Raw genomic sequence first — 25,719 nt, forward strand, 5'->3', positions numbered from 1 at the left:
GGCTGCCAGATTAATTGGGCCAAATAGTTGGTGTTCCCTCTGGCTGCCCCCCCCACCTTGCCCACGGGTTGTGATGTGCCGATCTCCACTGATGGTTTTAAATACTTGGGGATATATGTGACTAGGATTCAGGAGCACTTTCTCAAGGAAAATCAGCAGCCCCTGCTTGACAGATTCCATGGGGATGTGGCTCTTTGGAGGGCGTTGCCTCTCTCTCTCATGGGTAGAGCAGCCCTCTACAAGATGATGACTCTGCCACACCTTTTATATGTTTTTCAGAACACCCCTTACAAGATACTGGTGGAGGTGTTTCACCATTTGGATCGGAACATCAGACTGCTGCTATGGGACGGTGGCTGTTCCCATGTGGCGTTGCTGAAAGTGAAACTCGGGGTGTATGAGGGTGGACTGGCTATTCCAGACCCACTTCGTTATTACTGGGTGACACAACTGGTGACTGTTAACGACTGGCCCTTTGCTGACCAGGAGGACCCGGCGTTTCGGGTGGACAGACAGATGATGGGCGGGGGGGATCTGAGCGGGCCCTCTACACCCCTGCGAGTGTGCGAAAGTTGCCTGTGACGCCACCCTTTCCCTTGGTTAGGGAACTACCTTGACGGCGCAGACCCCACTGTGATGTAGTGATCTATTGGGGGACCTGAAGATCCTGGGTGGGTTCCACAAGGGGTCTCTTTTGGGGACTGAGCATCTGGGAGATATCTGGAGAGGTCAGGCACTCATGACGTTTGAAGTCCTTCAGCAATAATACAATATGGCGGGAACAGAGCGGTTTAGATACCTGCAGCTGCGGCACGCACTGGGTCGATATGTCCTGGAACATGAGCAGTTGCCTGAAGCAGCCCCCCTGGAGGACAGCCTCTTGGCAGAGCCTAAGGTGGCAAAGTCCATATATCTATTGTACATGAAATTGCTGAATAATTCCAGAGACCCGATGACAGCCCTGCGCGCCAAATGGGAGGTGGACCTAGGAGCATTGGACGACGATGACTGATCCAGTTGAGGATTCTGCACAGGGCATATTATTCAAGGGTGGTACTGCACAAGATGGGCAGGGCACAGACATTGCAGTGCTTGAGGCAATGCGGGTTGGAGGGCACCTTCTATCATATACTATGGGCATGCCCTGTGATAAAGACTTACTGGGAGGGGGTTGCCGGGGTGGCGGCCCGGGTGATGGAGAGAGAGGTCCTGTTAGACCCTAAGCTGCTTCTACTTAATGTGGCTGGAGAGGAACACTGGCCGAAACAGCAAGCATTGTGGTTGGCCATAGCAGCAATAGTAACTAAATACAATATAGCATGGGCGTGGGGTGCAGAGTCTCCGCTAAGTATACATGAGTGGGAGGCAGACCTGGACTGGTGCTGCAGAGCAGAACAAGTAATTTACGAGAGCAAGGGCTGCCCCAGGAAGTAGTAGAAAATCTGGGGAGGGTGGGGAGCCTACAGATGTACGGTGTGACCTTTGGTGGGCTGTGTAAGGGCGGGTGGAGGGCTTTGAATGCGACCGGGGGGGATGCTCGACCAACATTTTGTACCCTCGAAATTCGACACTTGCTGAGATTTGTCTCTGAGTAGTAGATAAATGATGGGTCTTTTATTGCTGTCTGCTATATTTTACAATGGCGGTTTCGTTTTTTAATAAAAAGATTTTCTTTTTAATTATGTAGGTTAAGCAGTGGAAATTTTAATAACAGAAGATCACTTCTTTCATCCCCATTGATGGGCTTGCATAAAACTGACAAAAAAAGAGTATGCTAAACATGGTAAGGCTTTGTCAAATGTAGTGCAAATCTAGCAGACAGTGTGAAAGTTGTTAGTAAATCAAATTCGTTTTCACTCTTCCTTTCATTCTACCCCTCTCCCATTGGGTCTGCATAAAACCAGAAACACAAGCACGAGCTGACTTACTAACTGTCTGCCACATTTAATGGACATTCTTCAAACAGCACTAAAGTTATACGCAAATTGAAATCTTATTGCCTCTCTGTTTAATTTCCCTCCTTTCTTTAAAGGAATTGCCACAAAACTTAACCTGTTGGGTGCGGGCGTCGGCCACTGGCCGACGCCCACACACCCTCCCTGGTGCGGGTCACGACCAGTGGGCGACACCAGGAAGGGTATTAATACATTTTTTTTTTTTTTAAAACCTTCCCCCGGGAGACACGGAAGCTTCCGTGTCTCCCCCCGCACCCCACCCGCCCCTTTGTGATGTCAGCGCGCCGCGAGGCGCGCTGACGTTTCAAAGGTGTTTCAAATTTTTTTTTCAAAGGTGTTTTCCCCATCAAAGCAGGAAGCAGCCTTGCGGCCGCTTCCTGCTTTGATGGGGAAAACGGCCTTTCCCACGTTCGGGAAGGCCTCGTAAGAAAGGGGAGAGTCTCCCCTTTCTTACGAGGACTTCCTGAAAGTGTTTCCTGGCCCCCGATCGCAGCCCAGCTGTGATCGGGGGCCAGAAACAGTTTCAGAAGGCCTCGTAAGAAAGGGGAGGGTCTCCCCTTTCTTACGAGGCCTTCTGAAAGTGTTTCCTGTGCTGTGATCGGGGGCCAGGAAACACCACTAGATGCCAGGGATTTCACTTTGGGGGGGCGGCCCCCCCCCCAGGGGAATTTTTTTTTTCCAAAAATAAAAAAAATAAAATAAAATGACAGGGGGTGGCCCGTATTTATTTTTAGATGTTGTAGGGTTTTGGCCCCCAAAGAAACCATACAACAACTAAAAAAATATATATATATATAGATCTAGGTACATATATCTATGTAGATAGATATATATATATACAGTATAGAGGTAGATCTATATCAATCAGAGAGATTTATAAAGCGCGCTACTCACCCGTGAGGGTCTCAAGGCGCTCGGGGGGGCGGGGAGAGGGAAAGGGGCTGGGAGGTTCACTGTTCGAAAAGCCAGGTTTTGAGGCCCTTCCTGAAAAGAAGTAGGTTTTGGGTCTTGCGAAGGTGGGTTGTGAGGGCGTTCCAGGTTTTGGGTGCAAGGTAGGAGAAGGATCTGCCCCCGGTGGTGGTGTGTTTGATGCGGGGGACAGAGGTGAGAGAGAGGTCAGCTGAGCGGACGTTTCGTGTGGGGGTGTGGAAGGTGACTCTCGTTGAGGTAGGCAGGGCCTGTGTTGTGGAGTGATTTGTGTGCGAGGATGAGGATCTTGAAGGTGATCCTTTTGTCAATGGGGAGCCAGTGGAGGGATTTGAGGTGTGGAGAGATGTGTTTGTGTCGGCGGAGGTCGAGGATGAGTCGTGCTGCTGAGTTCTGGATGCGTGTAGTTTGCGCTTGAGTTTTAGAGTGCTGCCGGCGTAGAGGGCGTTTCCGTAATCAAGCCTGCTGCTGATGAGTGCGTAAGTGACAGTTTTTCTGGTCTCTGTGGGGATCCATTTGAATGTTTTTCAGTATACGGAGTGTGTTGAAGCATGAGGAGGTGAGAGCGTTGATTTGTTGGGTCATCGAGGGGGAGGAGTCTAGGATGATGCTGAGGTTGCGTGCGTGGTTGGCGGGGTGGGTGCAGGGCCTAACTTGGTGGGCCACCATGAGGGTTCCCAGGTGTTTTTGTGTGGGCCAAAGAGGATTATTTCGGTTTTGCTTGAGTTGAGTTTCAGGTGGTTGGCTGTCATATATATATCACTTTTGTCAATATGTGTGTGGTTTCCCTGGGGGGAAAAGGGTCCGACTTGTCTAGTGGCAGTTTTAGTGCCATAAAGAAGCGCAGAAGGTTTATGTGCCTACTGCAAAGAGCAAATCTGTATTTTATGTAAATAGCTGAGTACATTAGTAAAGTCTATGGAGAGATGAAGGGCACTTTTGCTGGGTGGTAATGAGGGAATCCGAGGAGGAGGGAGTGGGAGCACCAATAATGATTGTTGGACTGGGCGCAGGAGGTGCTAAAGACTGTGATGAATGGTATGTGACAAGTGTTTTTTGAGTGTCTTGAAAGTACGTGCTGATTGAGGGAAGAAGCGCAGGTAAGGTGGCCTCTATTGTTGCACGTATCTCACACACCATCGATTTTGTGACTGTCTACGTAGGCTAGTGTTTTAGAGCAACAGTTTAGCCAATAGCAGAGATGGCATCTTGATGGATGACTGCTGCCTGCACTCGGGTTATAGAGGACCGCTCTGACATAGGATCAGAGACTGAGACATCAGATACTGAGACAGCATCTGAGGGATAGGACAATGGCGCAGACTCTGGGAGTGATTTTTCAGTCAGAGGAGTCCCATTCGATAACTCCTCTTCCAGTACATTATGAGGGAGGTGATGAGGACAGTCCTGCTGTCCCTTCGCAAGCTGTTCGTGCAACTGGGTAATAGTGGGTTAGGCCAACCCAGAGAGCAGGTGAATGCGGCGGCAAGCAGAGAGAGAGTGCTCTCTTGGGAGCTCCCCAATTTAGTTTAGCCCCAAATTCCACCACCCAAATCATATTGTGGAGACATCAAAATTATCTATGGCAAAACAAACTGGTTTTGTAAGGCAGGCACCTGTGTTTTTGGTCCTGGATTCGGCGGCCATATAGAGAAACACACTAAACCCAAACATTTCTGGAAACTAGACATTCGGGGGAGTCCACAGAGGTGTGACTTGTGTGGATTCCCCAAAGTTTTCTTACCCAGAATACCCTGCAAAGCTGAAATGTTGAAAAAAAACTCAATTTTTCTCGCATTTCTGTCACACAAACTACAGGAATATGCTGGGATCCACAACATTCCTACCACCCAGTGACTCCTCACCTGTCCTGATAAAAACACTACCCCACTTGAGTGCCTACACCTAGTGCCTGTGTCAGGAATGGATCACCCCAGGGTCAACAGCTGCCTCACGTAAGGACCAACATTGACCGTTGTGTGATCTATTCCTGTCGCAGGCACCAGGCCTAACCACACAAGTGAGGTATCATATTTATCGGGAGACTTGGGGGAATGCTGGGTGGAAGGAAATTGGTGGCTCCTCTCAGATTCCAGAACTTTCTGTCACCGAAATGTGAGGAAAACGTGTTATTTTAGCCACATTTTGAGGTTTGCAAAGGATTCTGGGTAACAGAACCTGGTCCGAGCCCCACAAGTTACCTCATCTTGGATTCCCCTGGGTTTCTAGTTTTCAAAAATGTGCTGGTTTGCTAGGTTTCCCCAGGTGCCGGCTGAGCTAGAGGCCAAAATCCACAGGTAGGCACTGTTTTCTATGAAAAAATGTGATGTGTCCACGTTGTGTTTTGGGGCATTTCCTGTCGCGGGCGCTAGGCCTACCCACACAAGTGAGGTATCATTTTTATCGGGAGACCTGGGGGAACGCTGGGTGGAAGGAAATTTGTGGCTCCTCTCAGATTCCAGAACTTTCTGTCACCGAAATGTGAGGAAAGCGTGTTATTTTAGCCACATTTTGAGGTTTGCAAAGGATTCTGGGTAACAGAACCTGGTCCGAGCCCCACAAGTCACCTCATCTTGGATTCCCCTGGGTTTCTAGTTTTCAAAAATGTGCTGGTTTGCTAGGTTTCCCCAGGTGCCGGCTGAGCTAGAGGCCAAAATCCACAGGTAGGCACTGTTTTCTATGAAAAAATGTGATGTGTCCACGTTGTGTTTTGGGGCATTTCCTGTCACGGGCGCTAGGACTACCCACACAAGTGAGGTATCATTTTTATCGGGAGACTTGGGGGAACGCTGGGTGGAAGGAAATTTGTGGCTCCTCTCAGATTCCAGAACTTTCTGCCACAGAAATGTGAGGAACATGTGTTTTTTTAGCCACTTTTTGAGGTTTGCAAAGGATTCTGGGTAACAGAACCTGGTCCGAGCCCCACAAGTCACCCCTCCTTGGATTCCCCTAGGTCTCTAGTTTTCAGAAATGCACAGGTTTGGTAGGTTTCCCTAGGTGCCGGCTGAGCTAGAGGCCAAAATCTACAGGTAGGCACTACGCAAAAAACACCTCTGTTTTCTTCCAAAAATTTGTGTGTGTCCACGTTGCGCTTTGGGGCGTTTCCTGTCGCAGGCGCTAGGCCTACCCACACAAGTGAGGTATCATTTTTATTGGGAGACTTGGGGGAACGCTGGGTGGAAGGAAATTTGTGGCTCCTCTCAGATTCCAGAACTTTCTGCCACAGAAATGTGAGGAACATGTGTTTTTTTAGCCAAATTTTGAGGTTTGCAAAGGATTCTGGGTAACAGAACCTGGTCCGAGCCCCGCAAGTCACCCCTCCTTGGATTCCCCTAGGTCTCTAGTTTTCAAAAATGCACAGGTTTGGTAGGTTTCCCTAGGTGCCGGCTGAGCTAGAGGCCAAAATCTACAGGTAGGCACTTCGCAAAAAACACCTCTGTTTTCTTCCAAAAATTTGGATGTGTCCACGTTGCGCTTTGGGGCGTTTCCTGTCCCGGGCGCTAGGCCTACCCACACAAGTGAGGTATCATTTTTATCGGGAGACTTGGGGGAACGCTGGGTGGAAGGAAATTTGAGGCTCCTCTCAGATTCCAGAACTTTCTGTCACCGAAATGTGAGGAAAACCTGTTTTTTTAGCCACTTTTTGAGGTTTGCAAAGGATTCTGGGTAACATAACCTGGTCAGAGCCCCACGAGTCACCCCATCTTGGATTCCCCTAGGTCTCTAGTTTTCAAAAATGCACAGGTTTGGTAGGTTTCCCTATGTGCCGGCTGAGCTAGAGGCCAAAATCTACAGGTAGGCACTTTGGAAAAAACAGCTGAGTTTTCTATAAAAAAAATAGGATGTGTCCATGTTGTGTTTTGGGGCATTTCCTGTCGCGGGCACTAGGCCTACCCACACAAGTGAGGTATCATTTTTATCAGGAGACTTGGGGGAACATAGAATAGCAAAACAAGTGTTATTGCCCCTTATCTTTCTCTACATTTTTTCCTTCCAAATATAAGAGAGTGTGTAAAAAAGACGTCTATTTGAGAAATGCCCTGCAATTCACATGCTAGTATGGGCACCTCGGAATTCAGCGATGTGCAAATAACCACTGCTCCTCAAAACCTTATCTTGATCCCATTTTGGAAATGCAAAGGTTTTCTTGATACCTCTTTTTCACTCTTCATATTTCAGCAAATGAATTGCTGCATACCCAGTATAGAATGAAAACCAACTGCAGGGTGCAGCTCATTTATTGGCTCTGGGTACCTAGGGTTCTTGATGAACCTACAAGCCCTTTATATCCCCGCAACCAGAAGAGTCCAGCAGACAAAACGGTATATTGCTTTCAGAAATCTGACATCGCAGGAAAAAGTTACAGAGTAAAACATAAAGAAAAATGGCTGTTGTTTTCAGCTCAATTTCAATATTTTTTTATTTCAGCTGTTATTTTCTGTAGGAAAACCTTGTAGGATCTACACAAATGACCCCTTGCTGAATTCAGAATTTTGTCTAGTTTTCAGAAATGTTTAGCATTCCGGGATCCAGCATTGGTTTCACACCCATTCCTGTCACTAACTGGAAGGAGGCTGAAAGCACCAAATATAGTAAAAATGGGGTATGTCCCAGTAAAATGCCAAATTTGTGTTGAAAAATGTGGTTTTCTGATTCAAGTCTGCCCGTTCCTGAAAGGTGGGAAGATAGTGATTTCAGCACCAGAAAGAAGATGGCATTTTCAGGGAAAAAACCACAAGCCTTCTTCTGCATCCCTTTTTTCCCATTTTTTTGGAGAAAAAAAAAAATTTCACTGTATTTTGGCTATTTTCTTGGTCTCCTCCAGGGGAAACCACAAACTCTGGGTACCATTAGAATCCCTAGGATGTTGGAAAAAAAGGACGCAAATTTGGCGTGGTTAGCTTATGTGGACAAAAAGTTATGAAGCCCTAAGCTCGAACTACCCCAAATAGCCAAAAAAGGGCTCAGCACTGGGGGGGAAAAGGCCCAGCAGCTAAGGGGTTAATGAACCAATAACAATACAATCCTTTGTGATGGACTGTCACTACACAAAAGACCATTAACAAGGTCTCTGCTGTCCGCCTTCAGCGCATATATGTGACACCCCACAAAACAGACCTGCGCGAACTTTCGGATTTTTTAGCTGGGTTACAGCTTCCCCTGAAGAACAAGGAGCGGCAGGTCCTGGGAGCCCCATTGACTACACAGGAGCTGTTAAGTGCTATTAAGACACTGAAGACAGCTAAGTCACCTGGGGAGACGGACTATAAGCGAAATTTTATGAGTCTTTTGCAGGAACATTGGTAAAGTAGTGCTAGTATACAGAGAGGCACTGGAGAGAGGGGTGCTTCCATGTTCTATGAGAGAAGCGCTCATAGTATTGATCCCGAAACCAGGAAAGGACCCACTAGATGGATCCTATTGTCCACAGTCTATGCTGATTGTGGTTCAACATTTCTTAGCCATGGCATCAGGGCTACTGTCATTCTTGCCGTGGCTGGTCCATACAGACCAATTGGGGTTTAGTCCAGGCAGGAACACTTTATGTAATATCCGCCGTTTGACACGTTCTTCATGCTCCTGAGGTGACAGACAACCTCTATGCAGTGGCCTTCCTAGACAATGAGCAAACATTAAACGTGCTAGGCTGGAACTATATATGGCAGATACTAGACGTCATGGGGCTGGTTGCAGATTACATCTGGTTGGTGCAGTTACTGTACACTCGCCCTGTTGCGAGAGTCTGGACGGGTTGGTATGTTTTAGTAACCTTACTCCAACAACGTAGAATGCAACAGGGATGCCTTCTATCACCCCTGATAGTTGTTCTTGCAATTGAGTCTCTGGCCTACTGTGTTCAACAGGTGATGGGGGGATGGAGAATCCAAGTGGGCCATACCGAGAACATTGTCTTGCTGTATGACAACAATGTTGGAATATGCCTTCACCAGCCAGAATACTTAGTTCCCATTCTCCTGAATATCATGGAGGAATTTAGAGATTATGAGTGAACAACACAAAATCTGCCTTCTTCCCAATAGGGCTGAGGCAAACCGTACCTACGGACAAGTTGCAGAGGACAAGCATGCCATGAAAAACAGATAATGTTAACTGTCTAGGTATCCATGTCACCTGTGATAGACAACGGGCATATGAGTAAAATATTGGCAGTGAAATTCAAGACCTTCACCTATCCATAGACTTTTGGAACATATTGCAGCTGTCTCTTATGGGAAAGATAGCCCTAATAAAAATGGTTGTCCTGGCCAGATGTCTGTATACTCGACAGAGCTCTGTGTATGTAATACCTCATCAGGTATTTAAAGAATTAGATAAGCTACTGGTGCAATTGCTGTGGGAAGGTAAAAGATGTAAAATTGGACTGACAAAACTAAAGAGAATGTGGAACAGAGAGGGAATGGAGAACTGTTGATGAGGGGTACATGTGTCCCGAATACATTACCCCATCTATTCCGCTTCATGTGTAGTTGGTGGGAGCAAGTGGTGCAATAAATACTCCATTGAGCGCCATATGCTCCAGCTTTAGGGCCCCAGACTCATGCTGGCAGTTGGACCTCTGAACTCTTCGTGGTCCGACCACCACATTACAGCCCTGGCAGTTGGACTGACAGGAGACTACCCCTCCCACCAGGAACATGATTCCTGACAGGCTGACGTTGATCAGACTCGTGCTCAGCCACAGCGGCTCTGAGTTCAGCACTGCCATGCTGAGCACGAGTCCCCTTTCTGTTAGCCTTTCCATGGCAGTTCAACTGCCATGGAAAGGTTGGCAGAGAGCCTGTGGAATGTGTCACAGGAGGATCCCTGCACTGCCTCTGGCATGGGCCGTGCAGGGGCCCCCTGCCTAGCACCCTCGGAATGTGCACTGTCTGCTTTGCTTTGCAGACAGTGCGCATTCCGAGGATGCTGGTGTGCTACGGTATTGGCCTCGGCTCCCATAAGGGAGTTCAGACCAGTACCATAGTACTGTTCCTACCAGGCTGACTGGCGCGAATGTCGAAATACGATGTTCCTGTCAGTCAACCTGGTGGGAACATCGTAATACGGCAGAGGCTGAGGCAATTGGGTTAACGGTCTTCTCATCCCCGTGAGTTTGGCAGTCAGCTCATCTGACCGCCTAACTCATAATGAGTCCCTTTGACTTGTGGATCGTGGGCCCATTTGCACAAATAGCTCCAACAAGGTTTACTCATATGTGGAGGGAGCTGGAATGTTCAATGCTTTATGACTTATACCCTGGTGAATGCTTTATAACTATCCAAGATGCTGCAGACACATTTTGGATTATGAAAAGGACAGATCCTGCAAAATGCCAAACTTGCCACCATTGCGAGAGAGTTGTGGCCTTTGTTTCCGGAGGCCGCAAACCCTCACAAATGGTACAAATGCAGATCGCCATGGTAGGAGGTCATAAATTAACTACACTTATATATCGAGCCCTACTTTTGGATAGGCGCATACTGCCACTCCAACAGTAAGAGACATAGCAACAGGCCAATGAGGAACCCATTGCCACCAAGGAGAGGGGTAAAATACATGAGGCAGTACAAAAAGTTGCACTTAATACATAGATCAAATTGGTCCAATACAATTATGTACACATGCCATACCTCTCACCGAAACAGTTACACACCATACATCCCACCAGCTCCTCCCAGTGTGTTAGATGTAGGCAGATTAACGCTGCCTTTCTTCACGTAATATGGAACTGCTCAGTAATTAAAATCTACTGGGCAGAAATATTGACTCATATTAAGACAGTAACAGGATGGGAGGTCACACATACACTAAAACAGTGCCTGTTGGCTTGGCTATCAGATAAAGCCAAGAACATACTGAGCAGGAAGTTTGCACAGATGGGGCTTAAAGTTGCAAAAAGGTGCATTGCAATCCATTGGCTGAGTGCTAAGCCACCCACGATAAAAGTCTGGAGAACAGATTTATTGGTATGAGCAGAAACAGCGGAGGTGCACATGAGAAGGACAAGGAGGGATTAGAAGGTAACAGAAGACCTTCTCTCTTGAGGTATGGTGGGACAGGAGTTGGTTACGCTTTGGGAGGATGGCCCACAATAGTAATAAACCAACTATGGGATACAGGGGTGATGTGTTTGTTATACAAGTGAGGGCAACCCGCATAGATTGGGTGATCAGTGGTATATTGCTGTACTCTAAATGGGCCTGGTGATTTACCTCCAATGGTTATATGGAGAGGAAATGAATGTTATATTCCTTTCTAGAATGTATAAAGCACAGTATCAAATGAGAGAGGGAAGGTTGCTGGGGGTGTTTTTCAAGATGGTTAAGTTATTTGTTGCATAATTGTATCTGAAACTGGCTAAATGTTGATAATTCCTACGAACTTGAGGAATAACCTACTATGCCTTGACAGCACAGCTTGCTGGTGCTCCACAAACGCAAAAGCTACATTGAAATGTCTCCTATTTGATATTGTAAGAGGCTGTGATAATTGAAAATAAAGAAAAATATCTAAAAAATGCAATCCTTTGAAGTATCTGGCATATTTTGTCCAGATGTGTCATGCACATCACATAGGGCCAATGTTATGAGCAAATACACACTTTTTTGACCCAACACTTTAACTGCCTGCACCTCCGTGGGTATGGACATCCTTAACATATGAAGCGGAGGCTTAAAGTAGCTAGTTATCGCCAACGGTTGTGGAGTTTCACCAAATGTTGCCACAATTAGTAGTAAAATAAAAATATTTTACCTCATCCCTCCTATACTTATCCCCCCATTGAATGAAAACAATCCCTGAAATACCTGTGCTTGATGTAATTTGCTAATTGACTGTCACGTTTGATACAAATTTATCAAAGAGCACCAAGGCTATAAGAAAATTAATATTTTATTGCCACACGTTTATTTTAGTCACCGCTGGATAGATTGGCACCAAAATTAAACTAATAGAAAACGAATCCTTTCAAGCTTCTGCCACATTTTGTCCAGAGTCATGACATTGGGCCAAACTTATTAACAAATTAACTCTTGTGCCCACTCTTTTAACTGGCCTCCGCTTGATGAATCTCCATGAATTTGAAAATAACAAGAGAAATTTCAACTTACTTGAGATGTCTACCGCATTTCATACACATTTGCCGAACAGTGTCAAAGTTATAAGCAAATCAACAAATGTCTTTCCAACCGACAAGATATAGAAAAGTGTTAACCCTTTCAGGTTCACGAAGCACCCCTTTTCAAACTTCATTACCTCAAAAACTACTGAACAGATTTATATCAAACCAACAAAAGAATGCTGTCTGAATAATGTTATATTTTCATGCCAACTTTAGTACAAATCTGGTCAGTGGTTCTGGCTGTTGCTACAAGCAAAATAGGATGTTAAAACAGGAAATCACTTTTTTTGTGCACATTTTTTTTTAATGTATGTCGGAACCACGCATGCTGGAACAACGCATGCCTGAACAACGAGGTCGGAACAACGACTATGTTGTTACCACTAATGCCTATACTACGAATGCCTTAACAACGATTTTTCGTTGTAAAGGCATTCCTGGTAAAGGCATTAGTGATAGGCATGCATGGTTCCAGCCTGCGTCCCCCCTGGCCCCCCACCCCTTAAAATTACCGCAAGCCCCCCACCCCCTCACCTAAAACCACGCCAACCCCCCACCCTTGCCCCTAAAACTACCCCAACCTCCCACCTCGTCCCTACAATTACCGCGACCCCCACCCTGCCTCTAAAACAACCCCCACCCCATCCCTGAAACCTAAAGTACCCCAACCCCCACCCCTTAAACCTAAAACCACCCCGCCCCTACAACTACCCCGAGCCCCCCACCCTGCCCCTAAAATCTAAACCCAACCCTCCCACCCCGCCCCTAAAATTACCTGACCCCCCAACCCACCCCTAAAACCTAAAATCACCCCAACCCCCACCCCTAAAACAACCCGCCCCACCCCATCTCTAAAACCTAAACTACCTCAACCCCCAACCCTAAAACCTAAAACCACCCCGCCCCTAAAACTACCCCGAGCCCCCCACCCCACCTTAAAACCTAAAAAACCCCAACCCCGCCCCTAAAATTACCCAACCCACCCCTAAAACCTAAAACCACCCCAACCCCCACCCCTAAAATTATCACAATCCCTCACCCCGCCCCTAAAACCTAAAACCAACCCAACCCCCACCCCTAAAACCAAAACCACCCCAATCCCCCCACCCCTAAAAACCTAAACCACCCCGACCCCCCGCCCCCAAATACTAAAAATACCCGACCCCCCACCCCGCTCCTAAAACTAAAAATACCCCAACCCTCAAACCTAAACCGTCCGACCCCCACCCCTAAAACTAAAAATACCCCAACCCTCCACCTTCGCCCCTAAAACTAAAAAATACCCAACCCCTCCCTCCCCCGCCCTAAACCTAAACCGCCCCTCCCCTAAAGCTAAAACCCCAACCCCCACCCGCCCCTAAAACTAAAACCCCCAACCCGCCCCTAAAACTAAAACTACCCCAAACCCCACCCCACCCCTAAAACTAAAACTACCCCGACCCCCCACCCCACCCCTAAAACTAAAACCCCAACCCCCAGCCCGCCCCTAAAACTAAAAATATCCCTCCCCTCCCACCCCCGCCCCGACGCCCCCTCCCCTAAAACTAAAACCTCATCCCCCCACCCCGCCCCTAAAACTAAAACCCCAACCCCCCCACCCCTGCCCCGCCCCCTAAAACAAAAAATACCCTGACCCCCCACCCCCACCCCCTCCCCTAAAACTAAAACCCCAACCCTCGCCCCTAAAACTAAAAATACCCCGACCCCCCGCCCCTAAAACTAAAACCCCAAACCCCCACCCCACTTACCTGACTCATCGCGTCGTCTTCCTCAGCCGACTCCCTTGTTCTGTGCCCTAACCACTCATGTGCGTTGTTAAGCACATGCATGGTTAAGGCAAAAAAGGACGAAGTTGTGGTTAAGAAAGCGTTGTTCCACTTTCGTTAACCACGACTTCTTTGTTACGGAGTCGTCGTTCACGGCGTTTCCCCATTTTTTTCATTCGTGCAGAACGATGTGTCATGCAATACCTTGGTTGACTAGGCTAAAAGAGGGCCAAATTTGATGTAGATCCGTCAATGAGGGGCAACATTCTATGCAAATCTACAAAATTATTTCAGTGCAAAATGTGGCTGAACCATAACTACATAGTGTCGACCCATAACTACATAGTGTCGACAGCCAGTGTGAAATATGAGTAGCTCTTCAGATCAGTGTGCACTCGACCTACCATGTGTATATATGGCCATGTGATGGCAGTTCCTGGACAAATTAGGTTGCTTGTCTGACATGTCAGTCATACCACAGCATATGTAGGTGTACTATGAGTATTGAGGCCGTACCTAGCCATATGATGGCTGGAGCTTGCCATACAGGACTACCACTGATATAGGATAAATACTGATTAACTGGCTTTGTTGATTCTTGCTTCTTGTACTTCGTGCTTCGTGCTTTGTTTTTTAATTATTATTTGGTTTAACCTCTGTATTGTGTCTTTTGGTGTAGCAGGCGTTGAATAAAAAGGAAATACAAATAAGAAGCACATATGTCCATCTCTCTGGGAATATATACAGCTAAAAGCACAGTATGGCAGCAGCAGTGTGGGCTTATTCCACACACAGAGAACAGTACAGCACCAGTGAAAGCTTCAGTCACACAAGAAGTAGGAACAACATGTGCAGCCAAGGCAGCATCAGTGCAGCTCTTCTAACACAAAGATCTGGCACTACCAGCAGTACTACAAGACCCCAATATCCAAGGAATACAGCACAGGCTTATTCGCGCCAAGCTTCCGGCACACGGAATTGGTCAAATACAGACAGGTGTACGGAGAACCTCCCTCTGCTGGCTGCACAATCTCCACCCACAGAATGCATCCAACCGAACTTTAACCGGAGAGGAGTTTAATTCCTGAGCTCGTGAGCCCACTAGTTTGCCTACGGAACTTCCATTAGGCTGCTGGCGCTATACAAAACTGAAATTAAATAATAATAATAATAATAATAATCATCATCATAATAATAATACAACTGCATTGATTAAAAGAACAATATTATTAACAACAAAAATGATTTAGCATAATTACCTATTACTTCTATTTCAGGCTGGTTCTCTGTTGCCTAATATCTGTCGTACACCTTCAGTCTTCATTGGCTTTTGGGGCTCGGATGCCCACTGATGCCCATTTTAGCTAATCAGTAAATGGCACACATATGCTCAGGGCTTGGGGTGATCCTGCACCTTGAGTACATTGGCTTTCTTCGACAGTCTCATCCCAATGTGCCCCTCGCTGTGGGGTTATTAAAGGGTGCATTATGTGCACTCACTTTAAGGTTGTAGCAGGACCAGCCCGTTCCTCACCAGGCTCATCCCTCTAAGAGCATATTAAGAGCCTCGCCTCACTCCCTCCTGCACCCCAGCTGGGTTATTACAAGTGATGTTCTTGCTTAGCCATACTCAGCCTCCCCTCTCTAGTGTTATTGGGAGCTATGTCTTAGCCCTATCATATGTACCATTGAGAATATGTGATGAGTTAATTCCCTCTTCCATGTTTACCAATCCAATAGGTTAATGGCAGTCTGAGTGCTCACTGGCCAGTGCTTATTTTTGAGCCGGTGGATGCCGGTGCTGTTAACACCAGAACTTACAACAAGCCCACACATGGTGGTATTATTTATCTAATTTTGAGATGAGCACAACAGAGTTTTTCAGAATTCAATATACTTGAAAAATGAATAATACCTGCCTTAGTGGCCTGCTGAGAAGGATTACAGCTCTTATTTATTTTCAAATTAAGCTCTGTCATGCACCATTGTGTGTTCTTATGTAGGTGGGATCTGTTCCATCTCCTGCTTCGTGACCCATCTTTATGTTTACTAAAAGACCTGGCCTCCCACCACAAGTGACTCTTTTTCTGTAATAAGAGCAGTGGTGGCTCCCACAAATCTCAAGGGGAGAGGTGTGGTGGGGCAGAGATAGAGTGGGGGGGGAGGGGGTAAAAATAATTAAAAAAATTAAAAAAAACTTACCTCCGCAATGATGCACCCATCTCCTGTCGCCTCTCGCTCCTCTTGCCTGGATGTGGTGTCCCAGCATTCAATGGGGCACCAGCACAGGTTCCCCAGCAATCCTGGCGATGCTTTCATGCTACACCCAGCATCAAAGCAGCACCAGAATTGGTCTGAGCAGCTTGGACTGCTACTCAGATACAACCCTGGGGTCTGTGCAGTTACTCCAGCCTGGCTGTTCAACACAGCTGGGCTGGAGAAACCTAAGATGGCCAGCAAAACACACATGCCCACTTAGGTGCATTCTCTCTTCCTCCCCACTCCCGTGGCCCAGCCCTGCACCTCCCTTCACATGCTGGCTGAGTCAGCAGTAGAAAAATAAAACGTTAATGAACTGTTGTTTTATTTTTCTGCTGCTGGCTCAACCAAGGGGGGGGTGACGCTCTTTCGCCATTGCGAAGGAGCCGCCCCCGATGGCGAGGTGTGTGTCTGCCTGCTCATGCCTGTCTCTCTGAAGATGTAGGCAGAGATATTGCTTACTTACTATTGCCCCTGAAAGGGAGCTGTGAGCCCCCAATCATCGTCCTGTAGGTGTGCTACTAGGCCAGTCCTGTCTCCCTCATTGTACCTGGAATGATCTGGCTTGCCCGGGCCTCCCTCCCCCACCGATCCCTTGCTCTATGAAAACTCTTGTCCACGACCCTGGGTCCGCCTCTTTATGAGTTCTCCAATGGCTACCTCGATGGCCCATGGGCAGGGGTGTAGCTTCAGATGGGAGGGGAGTGTTACACCCCCCCCTAATAAATCTATTTTGTGATAGTTGGATGAGGTGTCTGTTGGATTTCACCAAGAGATTTTACACACACAGAAAAAACATACACACGCACTCTCTCCCTCTCTCTGTTAAGAAAGACTCCAAAAATGTTGGTTATTTCACAAAATAATGCACATTCTCTCACTTAGTACACCTACCAATCATCATTCTGCTCCCTTTCCACTGCCTCTTAAGCCACTCTCGTGCACCTTGCTTGTCGTACAATGTATTTTAACATCACGTGCCAGTGTGACTGTCGGGAAATCTGAAGCTAACGAACCCCAACCCCCACCCCCTTCAATCATACTGACCAAGCTTCGCCGCTGCTCATGGGTTGCTTGTTGCTTACCAATGCAAGACCCTCTCCTTAAGAGTGAAGAGGCCTGATCCCGCTTGTCCGCCTGGACCCGATTCTGAGGGCACGTGGTGCCCCTTTCCGTGCTGCGTGCATTCTATAGTTGTGTGCTACAGACTTCCTTGCCCATCTCTCTATGTATCCAATGACGCCTGTTCTTGCGCCACCATGCAGACCCCTCTCTATGGGCGCTCGAGTCTTTCTTTCCCAGCCCTCTGAGGATGTTGCGCAGATGCGGGGTTCTGCTGTCGGCCTTTATGTAGTGTCGGGTCCCGCGGACCTCAGACTCACCTCTCTCTGGGTTCTTTTTCTCGGCGGGACACTGGACGTTGCTTCTCAGGCATCCCTTCCATCGCTTCTGGTCGGCATCGCACTGGGCAGTTGGCACCATGCCATGTGCGCTGACATTTCAACCCAAGAACCACTTGGGCGCTGCCAATGGCAGGCTACGGATGCTCAAAGGAGGCCTCCCAGCTCCGACGGTGACCCCGAGCTGAACTCAGCCAGGAGGAATGTTAATGACTGTGTGTGTCAGGGCACTTGTGCTAAGTGCGGTGACATCACAGTGGCCTCGCTGCCGATGGCGGGATGTGCGCACGTGAAGCTTGTTCCCCAATTAGCTTCGGTTGTCCCTGGTTATCCCCAGCCCCTGGAGTGGCCGAGATGTCGCGAGCCAACCGTGAGTTTATCGAGAGGAAGGGTCCACCAGAAGGCGTTGAGCCTGAAACAGTGAAGTCGTGGGTAAGGCCAAGAGCACTGGGCACGACACGGCAAAGTACTAGGGGACCTATTCACAAAGGAAAATTCTGTCATATGTTTATGGCCGACTTGCACACAGATATATAATACAACAAGTAACATTACACCTGCAACACGCCAGGACTATTGGCTTCGACTGGGGTTCTTAGTAGCATAACATAAATAAGTACAACAATGGCTCTGTTGTATTTAACATTGAAAATGTTTCAGTTGTGTAATGATGAGACTAAAGTAACTATAACGACTCTCTGAAGTTACATCAAAGGCAGTGAAGGGTGGTACTGCTGTAGAGTTAAGATTTTTGTTTTCACCTGGAGGGTGAGGACAAAAATGGAGAGCCCGATAGGGACCCATCTCAACACCTGCTTTTTAGAACTACTGGTGCTGAGCACCAGTAAGATCCGGCCCACATAAAGACCAGGCTACCTGCTACAACTGTTGGCAGTTACAAACGCCTCTCCTTTCGATTTCAGCCCTGGAGACTTGCTACAGCTAAGGGCTGATCACAGAACTCCCCTTCTATGGTGAGAAGTGGAACGTAGCTAGCTCAGATTACCTGGATGTGCAGGGAAAGGGATTTCTCCTCAGGGGTTGTAGATATTATAATAGTGGAAGAAAAAAAAACATGAAACTTGATTTTGTACAGGGGATCCTATGCCCTTGTGTGAACTTCTCAGCTATGGAAAAGTATGCATACAGAATAAGATCCCACTGGGAATGTCACAATATCACTACTACGTGTGAATGTTTTCCAGAGGCGTGACGTGGTCTCTTTGCAAAATCAAGTGCTCTCAATTGGACATTGAGAGTGGCAGCTGAAGGTCAGTCGGCAGCCCTTTGTGTGTTATAGCTGTGAGGGGGGTTATGGCAGTGTTCTCTGGGCGCTGGTGTATAGTTTGTATAGTTCCTGAATAGTTCAAAGTACTTAATTTGTTGAAAACACACGTGTAAATAGCCAAAGCCTCCCTAAGGAGCTGGTTGCCGGCACTGCTGAAAGCTGGAGTTGCCAAACATGGTGGCTGATGAGTGTTGATTGTAACTTATGCTGCATTCCTCCACCTCACCACTCAGCTTGTTTTTAACTTTCTCTTGCAGGTTCATTTGTATCCAGAACTGTTTCATTTTATCATTTTCATATGTTTCTCTCTCTCCATCTTTCCTCACATTTTTTCTCCCTTGCTTTGGCTCAAAGTCTGATGATGAAAATGAAGTCCCAGTCCCCAAAAATGAGGCCTGGTGCCAATCTCCTGTAATCACCAGCACAAATTAGGCACTGATGAAATTCTGTTAGTGGGGGCATCCTGACTACTCACTGTGGTTATGAGAGAGATGCAGAACAAGAGGAGCTAGTGCCAGCACATCCTTCTTTCTGAGTATATTTAGGTGTTAGACCTGACATGTCTTAGAGTGGTCACCCCTAACTTTTTGCCTGCCTCCCTCCACTTTTTGTACTCTCTTTTTGCTGACTTTTAGACTCTGCGCACTTTACCACTGCTAACCAGTGCTAAAGTGCATATGCTCTCTCCCTTTAAACATGGTAACTTTGGATCATACCCAATTGGACCATTTAATCTACTTATATGTCCTTAGTAATATGCACTGTATGTGCCTAGGGCCTGTAGATGAAATGCTAATAGTGGGCCTGCAGCACTGGTTGTGCCACCCACTCAAGTAGGCCCTTTACCTTGTCCCAGGCCTGCCATTGCAAGGCCTGTGTGTGCAGTTTCACTGCCAATTCGACTTGGCATTTAAATGTACTTGCCAAGCCTAAAACTCCCCTTTTTCTACACATAAGTCACCTCTAATATGTGCCCTAGGTAACCCCTAGAGCAGGGTGTTGTGTGGGTAAAAGGCAGGACATATACCTGTGTAGTTTACATGTCCTGGTAGTGTAAAACTCCTACATTCGTTTTTACACTACTGTGAGGCCTGCTCCCTTCATAGGCTAACATTGGGGCTGCCCTCATACATTATTGAAGTGGTAGCTGCTGATCTGAAAGGAGCAGGGAGGTTATATTTAGTATGGCCAGAATGGTAATACAAAATCCAGCTGACTGGTGAAGTTGGATTTAATATTACTATTCTAGAAATGCCACTTTTAGAAAGTGAGCATTTCTTTGCACTTAAATCTTTCTGTGCCTTACAATCCACGTCTGGCTGGGTATAGTTGACAGCTCCTTGTGCATTCACTCAGATACACCCCAAACACAGGGTACTCAGCCTCACTTGCATACATCAGCATTTTGAATGGGTCTTCCTGGGCTGGGAGGGTGGAGGGCCTGCTCTGACACAAAGGACTGCCACACCCCTACTGGGACCCTGGCAGACAGGATTAAACTGAAAGGGAACCTGGTGCGCTTTTAAGCCACTCTTTGAAGTCTCCCCCACTTCAAAGGCACATTTGGGTATAAAACAGGGCCTCTGCTCTACCACCTCAGACATGTGCTGGAGAAGAAACCTGAACCAGAACCTGCACCCTGCCAAGAAAAACTGCCTGGCTGCTCAAAGGACTCACCTGACTGCTTTCTACAAAGGACTGCTGCCTTGCTGTTGGCCTGCTGCCTTGCTGAACTCTTGCCTTGCTGCAGAAATGCTCTCCAAGGGCTTGGATAGAGCTTGCCTCCTGTTTCCTGAAGTCTCAGGACCAAAAAGACTTCCATCTTTCAACTGGATGCCTTGTGCGGCGAAAGATTCGACGCACAGCTTGCTCAGCGGTGAAAAATTCACTGCATGCCGATCCGGAAAGACGCTCGACCCCGCAAGGAAAAGATCGACGCGACGCCTGCGGTGCGACCTGGAACTTCGATGTAACGCCTGGCGTGAGGGAGAAAATTTCACGCACAGCCCACCGGAACGACGCGCAACCGGGTAACAAGCCCAGGATTCCACGCACAGACCCCAGTACATCTGGTAATCCCACGACCCACAGAAGGAGACTGTCCGCGCGCCGGAAAATGACGCACGTCTTCCCCGCTTGAAAAATAACGACGCAAGTCCGTGTGTGAAGGGGCAAAACCGACGCACACCCCATTTTTCCACACATCTCCTCCTCCTGCGGCCCTTTGCGGAGATTTTCCACTCCAAACCAGAGGGTGGGCACAGGATAATTTGGATTGTGTGTGGCTTACCCTGACTAGAGTGAGGGTCCTTGCTTGGACAGGGGGTAACCTGACTGCCCACCAAAGACCCCATTTCTAACATTAGGTTACAGGTGGATCTAGTGCATTTCAATGTACAACTTATGATATTCAACAAATGACTGCACTAGCACAAAAGTAAATATATTTAAGTGAGAAGTTATACTGAATGTATAGAATAAATGTGTGATTGTGATCTATTCTCCCTTTTTCATACACACTCTATGTATTCTTCTTTGCTCCTGTATATAAAAATTTTAAAAAATAGTATTTAATCTATTTACTATGTATGTCATAGTTCATTATTCATTATTTGTAATGTATCCTGCCAGCTATCGCTTTATGTTTTTGATTGAAAACAATAGCATGTTGTTTAAATCAAAAATCAAAGAGAAAAACAGTGCTTGTTGGGAGTCGTAGAGGAGTCCAGCTCTCTGTACCCACAGAGGACCTCTTTCTTTTGAAAGAAATGTGCATTTCTAGTGTGTTAAAACTCTATTAACAGGTGGATTAGTGCTTCAATTCCAGGTTTAAGACCTCCATGTTTTATGACCAGACGAGCAGGTTTTTACTGTTTATTTCCCTAATATTGACACAAACATTGCCTGTAGCAAACACAAATGCATGCAGTGTCCTAGGCCTGCCTAGTCCTAGACCACGCTTTTTTATCTTCATTATCACGAGACAATCTTAAAATACACACATTTAGGATGCATGCTGTAGACACTCCTCTCTTGTGTTTGATTGAATAGTTTATTGTCTTGTCGCATGTGTCCAAAGAATGTAAGAAACATATAGGGTACGCATGACAATCTACTTGCCTCTTATTTCACTAGTGGCATTGTCATCGGAGGAGGAATGTTTCAAAGTTCATGTTTAAAAATGAGCACTTTTCCTAACACTCAATGTAGAGAAACGGCTAGGCACGTTATAGAAATGCACTTTTTTTTCAGTTTAAAGAGGAATCATATTTTTACATGATGTGTGTTGTAGGCTTTACATGGCAAATGTTTTCATTGCTTGGATTGCGCATGGCCTCATAGGGCCAGACCACATCCTTGGCTCAGGTTTGGCTTTGCTTTCACTGTTAATGTTTTGGCTCGCCCACCTATATTTATGCATGTTCATAAGTAGCAGTACAAAGATTCTGTCTATCAACCCAGGGCTTGGAGTGAGGTGCATTCCACCCATAGGTGGCGTCAACCCATGCTTTAGCTGCTATAGAGGGTGTGGGGTTCCTAATAGGTCTCTTCTTTCTACACCTTGGTGCATAATAGCTCATATGTAAAGCTGTACTGAAAAAAGAATGATGGATAGATAGAAAAAGAAAAGAAAGAGGTATGAGTGGTTGAAAGATGGTTGGATCAAAGAGTGGTGAATAAGGAATGGTGGAGGTATGGATTGCTGGGTAAATGGAAGTATGGGGAGTTGAGTGGATGGATCGCAGAGTAACTGGAAATCTGAGAGGATGCATGGACGTCAGAGTAAGTGGAATTCTTAGAGATCGGTGGATGTACAAGAGGATCAATTGATGGATGAAAGGCTTTATTGATCGAATGGTAGATCAAAGAATGGATGTATGGGTGGATCGATGATGGATGTAGAAATGGACAAGAGAATGTATAATGCATGGAGGGGATGGTGAAATTGTGAATTATAGTTTAAAATATGAATGAGTGACAGACTGTAAATGTTAAATAAATATGAGTGGGTGGACAAAAAGGTGGAAGGATGCTTGGATAAAAGGGGCGAAGGAGCTCTTCTGGTGAGGTTCATTTTCACTTACTTGGTGCCATCATTTGAACAATTTTGTTCAAAGTGGGGAAGCCTATTGATTTTATGGCTACTCCCTTAATGCCACCACCCCCTCTGCTCCAAGACAAAGCAGCAAATTGAACTACACAGTCCTCATATATCTTTTAATAACCCCTTTCTTTCATCCGCGTACACAGCAGTGCTAGTGTCCAGGTTGCACAGGTCTTTTGAAAACTAAGGTGTGAGACTCTGGGGTCATGAATCAGGGTATGGAGATCATTTACAATCAGGCCTTAGGTGTAGCACAGGGTGCCTTTGACTGTCTGCTAGCAGGACTTGGTAGATGCTGGGCTATGTAATAGCTTGTTCTCATGCCTTACAAACCTTATTGTTGCACATCTTTCTTTGCTAATGTTCATAAATCTCATAGGCCTTACTCTGTCACTTTGAAATACAGTGTCATATTTTAAGGTCTGTACTAGTATCTGTGCAGAATATTGTTCACCATGCTCAGAATACCAAATACAGTGTGCAACCTGACTTTTTTTAAATGGTCAAATTATTAATATTTGTCAGTCTATATAATAGTGGTATATTAAGTAGGTTGCTACGTTTTACAGTTTTCATAGTCACAATTGCAGTTTCTAGCATTTTAAGTGGTTTGTCAGCAGTTTTTTTATCAGACGCCAAACTTCATTTGCATTTGGGCTGTTAATTTCTTCAAACAGTGATCTCAAGTCATAGCCTTAAGTACTTATCAGCTTTCACGTTTTAAATCTCTTAATTTGCTCAAGTGTACTCATGATGGACCTGCAGAACATTTATGAGGTCTTAAGATCTGATATCACTGCCTGTGATGTCACATGCTGTGAAGTCACGCTCTGTGATGTCATACGCTGTGATGTCATGCCCCATGATGTCACTTGTATAGTTCCTAATTTGGTGAGTCCTCCGGTTCTTTTTTTAGGAATTGTGTCCTGCCCGGCCATGTTTCCCTCTCAGTATGCAGCAGGTCCTCCTTTTCTACTTTGAATGTCAGTAACTCTGTCACTGTGCCTATTCAGATTATAGCACAGTTTGGAGACCTCACACGAGGCATGACACAACACTATGGTGAAGGAGCGTTGCCCCCCCATCAGCAGCAGCAGATGCAAACCTTTTGCTATAAAACGATAATAAACTACTTTTATTATCATTTTGTAATAAAAGAGACGGGCCACAGGCTATGACGGGGACAGAGGGGGAGTGCTCAGTGACCATGTATGTTTGGCCGGTCATCTTGGGCAGGCCAAACACACATGCGCACTGGGCTCTCTCCAACCTGAAATGTGTTACTGGGCAGGAGAGAGCAGGCTCAGGCTCCCAGTCTGCCTGAGAGCGCCCTGGCTGGGTCTCTGGCCAATCCGAACGCTGCTGTCATGCTGCCTTCAGCATGACAGCAGTGCTGGGATTGGCTGCAGGGCTGGCTGGGAGCCAGCAGAGGAGCGTTGCTGTGGTGGCGGCAATAAAGCGCCACTCCTACAAAGCGCTGCAAGCCACTACTGCCTCACACATGCCAGCAGATCCGATTCTTCTGGGAGACTCCCGATTTTTTAAGTCAAATATGGCTTTAATTTGGCTCCCTCCCCCCTGAAATTGCCTCTGTTTCAAGAAGTCAATGAAAGTAATACCTTCTCCCGACTATGTTTGAGAGATCTGCAACCTTGCTGCAGGGTACCAACCTAGCACGCCCAAAATAAGTGCAGTGCGTTTCAAAAATGTGAACCGCAAGCTCAGGGTGAGGTGTTTGCAATACTGTGGCGACATGAGGAATAAGGCAGGAATTCCAGTTTCCCAAAAGCACTCGTGCTGCGTTCTGTCCACAGATACTGCACGGCGTGGCGTTGGCTTGTGCGTATGTTCAAAGAGCCCTGATGTGATATGCACTAGATTCCTACCCCCCGGCACTGTGCGTCCAGAAATGAAAGGGCTGACGAGGGGAGATTCCAAGAGCATGTCCTGGAACAGCCGCAGAGCAGGAAGCATGTTACTCGTAACTTGACTGTCTTTCTCAAATCTTGGGGCAGTCTTCCATGTCACGTGATAGAGCAAGAGAGACAAACACTGATAATTAAGAAACGTAAAGACGGAGGAGGAAGAAAATGTGTATGGCAACAAGATTTTGGCCCTCATTCTGATCAAAGGTTACAAGATTTGAGGTAATACCAAACTCCTTCCTGTCTCACCATTTTAGGCAGGTAAAACACAATGGAATTTGTGCCGGGGAAACACAATTTTTAAAGTTTTTTTTTAGTTTTGCAGCTCGGAACAGGTAAAACACGCAATATTACCGACGTCTCCCCAATTCAAGGTACGGACGAGAACTGCTGTGGTAATCCACACTTTTAAATGCCACACAATCGCTGTATCAATATTATCTGCGTGTGGTATTATTGCACCACTTATGGGGTCCCTCCTTAGGAGAGACTTCGTTTTCTTTCCACGAGTGCACAACTTTGTATAAGTAGCAAATATTCAGTATGATTTACCTTGTCTGGCGGTAATCTTCTGACCCTGTCAAATAAGCAAACGCGTTTTGGAATTAAACACAACATTTTGATTAACTAGCCATCATTGATAACATAACATGGATGTGTACAGTGCACGTAGGCTTACGAGCTTTTCTACTCCAGCATGTACTGGATGCTGATACATCACATGAGTTGACGTGAAAGACATGATGCTGTGGATCAGTTAGGTCCGCAACTGGTCTTGTAAACTGAACTCCCTCCTGATTCCGCACAGGTGGCCACCAGAAATCCTGCACCCGCAATTAACTATATTCTGAGTAGGATAATTCAAGTTTGCGGAATTACAGCAGTATTACAAATTTCCTTGGGAGAAATCTGAATAACCACAGGAACCTGAGTGTGGCTTCAGATTCAGGTATGACTTATCACTTTTCTCGCC

At 46.5% G+C, this 25,719-nt stretch overlaps 1 protein-coding gene across 2 annotated transcripts in view; it reads right to left on the bottom strand.

The window, feature by feature from the left end:
• KCNH2 (potassium voltage-gated channel subfamily H member 2) overlaps nt 1-25,719 on the bottom strand; it is a 1,485,214-nt gene that overhangs the window by 960,311 nt on the left and 499,184 nt on the right. The window contains exon 1 of one of the 2 annotated variants that reach the window (XM_069210762.1): nt 17,411-17,524. The exons of the other annotated variant lie outside the window; for it this stretch is intronic. Coding sequence (XP_069066863.1) covers nt 17,411-17,510 — 100 coding nt within the window. The 5' untranslated portion in view covers nt 17,511-17,524. Of the gene's footprint in view, nt 1-17,410; nt 17,525-25,719 lie in introns of those variants that run through there. 2 annotated transcript variants of the gene reach the window in all.

Source organism: Pleurodeles waltl, chromosome 10, assembly GCF_031143425.1.
Source record: "Pleurodeles waltl isolate 20211129_DDA chromosome 10, aPleWal1.hap1.20221129, whole genome shotgun sequence".
In the NCBI taxonomy this organism is placed as follows: Eukaryota; Metazoa; Chordata; class Amphibia; order Caudata; family Salamandridae; genus Pleurodeles; species Pleurodeles waltl.